This window comes from Cyphomyrmex costatus, unplaced genomic scaffold (assembly GCF_001594065.2).
Source record: "Cyphomyrmex costatus isolate MS0001 unplaced genomic scaffold, Ccosl1.0 scaffold143, whole genome shotgun sequence".
Lineage (NCBI taxonomy): Eukaryota > Metazoa > Arthropoda > Insecta > Hymenoptera > Formicidae > Cyphomyrmex > Cyphomyrmex costatus.
In genome coordinates, this window is record NW_017275424.1 from 627,170 (window position 1) to 633,057 (window position 5,888).

The following is a 5,888-nucleotide window of genomic DNA, read 5'->3' on the forward strand; positions in this document are numbered from 1 at the left end:
ATATCAACACTCATTGCGTTTTTGCACAAAACCTCAAACTCTTATTATTATAACCGAATACCATAAATGCAGCAGCAAACTACAAGTGACTATAAGCTACTGCAAGCTGCAAGTCCTGCAGTTAGAACCAGTGATATAAACTCGTGTCTCCTTGCGGACAATAAAGAGTCTCTACTTGCAGGTACAGATTCTATAATAAGAGTTTGAGGTTTTGTGCAAAAATTCGCGAAGGCGCTGATCGTGTGCTACAAGCCGGTCGGAATTCGTATCTTTCGTTACGTATGGCTTGTATTGTGCCTGACACTTAACTTTAAAAAAACAATAATAAAAAGTTATTAGTTACTGATAAAATGTAACTAAATAAAGTTAAAAAGTTAGGAGTCTAAAATGTAACTAAGTTAAGTTAAGATTAATTAACTTTTTAACTTTTTAACTTAACTTTTAACTTTTTAATTTAGCACTACCCAACTCTGGTAATAACCTACAAAATATCACATGTAGAGTGATACATAAGTGTATCGCGCAACAAATTGAAGCGGGGAGCACAGACTTTTGCATAACGCATAAAGCATGTGCATAAGGAATTTCATTGGTCCATTTTCTTATGCATGAGTCAATGGACCAATCAAATTCTTTATGTATATGGTTTATGCGTTATGCAAAAGTCTGTGCTCCCCGCTTGACGCCTGCGCGTTACAACAAACTGAACATAAATAAGGACAGAATTAGCATTGGCGGCACCGTAGTGTTTCGATCGCAAACCACGCCATATTAGCCATATAGTAGTATTACATATATGCAGAGAATGGAAGTAAAGGTACTTTTTCATGCGCAGCACGCTGCAGCAGCAATTCGTTACTATTGGTTAAGAATTTTATGTAAGCTAGATGACGCACTTCCGGCGCAAATACATTTTGCCGCAGTTCGTTGAAGTTGAACCGAACGAACAGCAAGCAGCAAGCGGCAAAAAGCGAAACAGTTTAAAAGACGATGACAATAAGTAGTGATGCACGAAGACGAGACAAGACGATATTTTTCAAAATATCGTCTTGTCTCGCAAAAATATTGAACAATTAATTCTTGTCTTGATCTCGTTATCAAGATCAAAAATAAATCTCGTCTTGATTTCAATATTCTCGAAAATATTGATTTTTATTAAAAATTTTTTAATTTAAAAAGTATTAAATATATTAAAGTATTAAAGTATTAAATTTAAAAAGTATTTAAATGTACTAAAGACGAGACAAACGATATTTATGATTTTTTACTAAGATAAGATCATATTTCTGAATCTAAAAGTATAATCCAATCAGTGCAAACAAAACTTCCAACAGTTGCAAAATAAACTTTCTGCTGAACGCAATTAATTGGAAAAAGGAAGGCAGCATAGTGATATAAAGACAAGGGCATGATATAAAGACAAGGGTATGCTCGTCCGGTGGTAATCCACTGCGCATCTATCAAAAATAGAGGGGATAAGCACGTGACTGTCACCAAGTTACGTCACATTCGATTTATTTCGGTTAATTACGGAGCGGTTCGAGTTCGGGTAATATGGCCGCAAAAACGATCGCGAGCATAGTAATAGTGTATGTGCGTAAGTAGCGTGTATATTTATCATAAAGTGATCGTGCGTGATAACAATGAATTGCGCAGTAAATATATTTCTTGAATTTTTTACAACAATGTTTTTAAACCTATAATTATTTCTTATTTGTTCAATTCAAACATAATAAAATATAATTTCTTACAATCGCTCATAATATTGAATGTTGTTTTAAAATTCTATTTTTCAATTATTGATTATGTAAAGTGGGTTTTATAAATCGCGCGCTTCTATAAGATAATGTTTACAACAATAATAAAATGACTTTTTATAATATAAAAATTATTAATTTCAAGATAATGTCATATATAGTACTAATATATTACATGATACGTTTTATTCTTAAAATAAACATTTCAATTAAAGTACTGCAAAGACCGTTGTAAGTATATTGATAAATAATACATTTTAATTTACCGGAAAAATAATGATGTTTTTTTCGTATTTTTTTTTATATTAAAATGTTTAATGTAATTGATTTATTTGGAAAATTTTATATATTTAAATTAATACAATATCAATTTAATAAAATAATTTATGTATTAAATATAATATATACATTAATTTACATGTGTTATCATTAAAATTTAATTTAATATAATAATAAGATTAATTTTTGTTTATTTCATACAAGTTTATTTCATACTTAATTAATAAAATATTACTTTCATACAATTTTTCCGTCCAAAATGAACTTTACATATACTTAAACATATTATACTTTGTATCTCACATCTCAGTAAAGTAATGCGTATTAATGTATTACAAAAAATTCAATAAAAGATTATTTTTTATGCTGACACTTATAAAAATAGTAAAATAGTAATTTTTTATAATGTACATTGCAAAGAAATTATAATAATTTCGAAATTACTGCGTAATGATGACGTAACTTGGTGACAATTCTGATTGGCCAGTTGACAGTCACGTGATTTATCGATGCGCAAGAGCATACCCTTGTCTTTATATCATGGGCAGCATAGACGATTGAGCGCGTGCATAAGGGTACGTTTCCACTGAGCACGTCACGACGTCACGCGTTGCGTCGTCCATCGTGTCACGACGCGACGCGAAAACGAGAAGTTTATAATATTATAAAATTGTATTGATTTTATTTCATTGCAATAACACAATATAGATTAATATAGATTATAATATAGACAATATAGATTATAATATAAAATAGTAATACTCCATATATCAGTGAAAACATTTATATTCATTTATATAAGTATGAATAATAAGCCACTAAACGTAATTAAAATTATTTCTATATTTTTTCTATTAGATGTTATCTATTAATTTGATATATTTCGAATATATTTATTTATTTGATATTCGATATTTTCGATATTCTTGAGCCGAGAATATTGATCTTGGAAAAGTAATATTGTCTCGTATCGAAATTTATTAAATCAATATTGTCTTGATATCGTCTTGATTTCGAGACAAGACAAGACAAGAATCTTGATGTCTCGAATATTGCGTGCATCACTAACAATAAGTGTTGAAACATCGTTTGTTTTTATCTAGTTTTATCCATGTTATTTTTCTAATATATATTTATACATTTAATTACATTGTCATCGTCGTTCTTATCGGAAATAAACTATTTCATTTTTGGCTCGTAACCCTTCTCATTTTACTTTTATTTAATTTATTATTTGAGCCATTCTACATTGTTTTTTTTTTTTTTTTAAATAAAACTATATATTTGTCAGTATTACATATAATAAAAAAAAATGCAAAAGTACATTTTTAAATTGATTGTAAAAAAGTAACGGAAAAGTAATGAAAAGTTATTTTTCAAGTAACGGTAACTGTAACGAGTTACTTTTAAAAAGCGATAACTGTAACTGTAACTAGTTACATTTTTTACTCGGTAACGAGTAACTGTAACTAGTTACTTTTAAAAAGTAACTTTCCATTCCCTGCATATATGATTATACGTATTTTATAGACCGTGTGAATGCTCCTATTTTTGAATATGGCCCATCGGGAGCTGCTACCAATTGTACAAGTATGGCAGAATATTGGCAGGTACTTTTTACCAATGAAATGATAAATATGATTGTGGAGCACACGAATGACAAAATTGAAGATGTGTGCTCGAAAATGATATCGCAAAATCAGAACATTCAAACTTACCATCATATTACCGATGAAGTAGAAATAAAAGCATTTATTGGACTTTTATACTATTCTGGCGCATGGAAGTCTTCAAACGTAAATTTGAAATATCTATGGGATTCGTCAAAAAGTCAGACGATGTATAGATGCGTCATGCCGTACAGGAGATTCGAATTTTTACTTGCGTGCATTCGTTTTGATAAGAAAGAATCACGTGATGCAAATGATCATTTTGCACCGATTCGAAACTTGTGGGACAAATTCATGGCAAATTGCGAAAGCAATTACACGCCAAGTTCGAAATGTACAGTCGATGAGCAACTGCTCGGCTTTAGGGGGCGCTGTCGTTTTCGGATGTACATAAAATCTAAGCCTGATAAATACGGAATTAAAATCGTCACCCTCAATGATGCACAAACTTGTTATTTGGTACATTTTTATTTTATTATTTCAAATTTTCTTTCTTTTTATGTATAGTTCTACATATAATAATATAATTTCAGATCATTGGAGTTCCGTATTTAAGAAAAACCTCGGTAAATGATGAATCCATTTGCGAATATTTTTTTCGCGAGGTCACAAAACCGATTCATGGCACTGGGCGAACGGTTACATGTAACAATTGGTTCACAACGATACCGTTACTTATGCGAATGTTGGAACCGGAATTTAATCTCACGATGACCGGAACAATAAGGAAAAATAAAAGAGAAATCCCCGAAGTCATGAAAACAGCATCTAAAAATCCACCAGCTTCAAACTTTTGTTTCACAAACAGCATCACCTTGGTCAGTCATACTTCCAAAAAACACAAGCTTGTTTTATTGGTTTCATCGTACATTCATACAGAGAACATAGTAAATAATAAACCTGAAATAATTCTGCATTATAATGACACCAAAGGAGGGACCGACTCTTTTGACCAGCTGTGCCACACGTACACCGTGTCGCGAAGGACGCTCCGTTGGTCAATGCGGATTTTTTTCGGGATGCTGGACCAAGCGGCTGTCAACGCCAGAATTATGCTGAACTGCACCCAACTAAAAGAAGGACAGAAGCCAGCAAAAGCCTTTCAGTGCTTGGAGTCGCTGTTTAAGCATTTGCTCTTTCCATACCTTACACAAAGATACACAAATAGATCGCTGCGAAAGCCTATCATATTAGGTATTCAAGAAATATTGAAAATAGATCGACTTTCCGAACCTGAACAGACGCAGCGTCCACAGTTGGATAAGCGTGTACGATGCGCCTTTTGCGGCAGACGCAAAGACGCAAAAACAAAAGAAGTCTGCGCTGTTTGCGAGCGGTGCAGTCAGCTCCGATCATTTTATTTACACATGCCTAGACTGCTTCGTCGGTACAGACTAAGATTTTTTAAGTATTTTTTTTAATATTATGACGATACAGTGATTACTCAGACTTCATTTTTATGTCAGAAAATGTAAAATAAAACAAAATACAAGTGTTTTGAAAGGTTTCAAAGCATTTTTATTCATTTTCATTTTTCTAAAAAATCGACAACTTCACATTGCAAAATAAATATTGTTTTTGAAAGCTGGCATCACAACACAATTTTTTACTTAAAGGTACATAATTCAAGAGTATCCAGTTCAAATTTTAGCTTAAAATATTAAAAATTAAAAAAGTTATAATTTTTTACTCCAAAAAGTCACTTTTTCTATGTTTTTGGAGCATCGATTTTTTCCTGATCGACTGAATTAACTTTCGATCATTCTAACCATTAAACCTTAAGAAGAACATTATAAAGAACACTCTATAATTTTTTCACAACGAAATTCTAAATACGGTAGGTTACACAGATCATTTTAGACGCTGGGGTCACAAAGACCCCGTATGCGCTTTATGAAATTCTGAGGTACGTGTGCGCCTTAAGGGATAATAATAATTAATAATAATAAAATAATAATAATAATTTAATATTTTTATTTTTAATTAATTTTCGGCCTTTCTTCTTTTATTAAACATAACATATTTTCATCATCACTACTACCACTACTTGTTTCTAATAATTTATCTATAATAAATAATAGTCTTTCTTTATCCATTTTGTAATTTTTTGCTGCCTAACTAGTTTTATTTGTCCGAACACCAAACTGCACTGATAAAAATGTCAGTGCAATATTTCTTGCAC

The 5,888-nt window shown here is 31.3% G+C and overlaps 1 protein-coding gene across 1 annotated transcript in view; it reads left to right on the plus strand.

Moving 5' to 3' along the window:
- The window catches only part of LOC108783160 (uncharacterized), a 7,135-nt gene extending 1,489 nt beyond the window's left edge, over window positions 1-5,646 (plus strand). The window contains exons 3-5 of the mRNA XM_018551653.1: window positions 3,567-4,165; window positions 4,240-4,974; window positions 5,548-5,646. Coding sequence (XP_018407155.1) covers window positions 3,567-4,165; window positions 4,240-4,974; window positions 5,548-5,646 — 1,433 coding nt within the window. The remainder of the gene's footprint in view (window positions 1-3,566; window positions 4,166-4,239; window positions 4,975-5,547) is intronic.
- The last annotated feature ends 242 nt before the right edge of the window (window positions 5,647-5,888 follow it).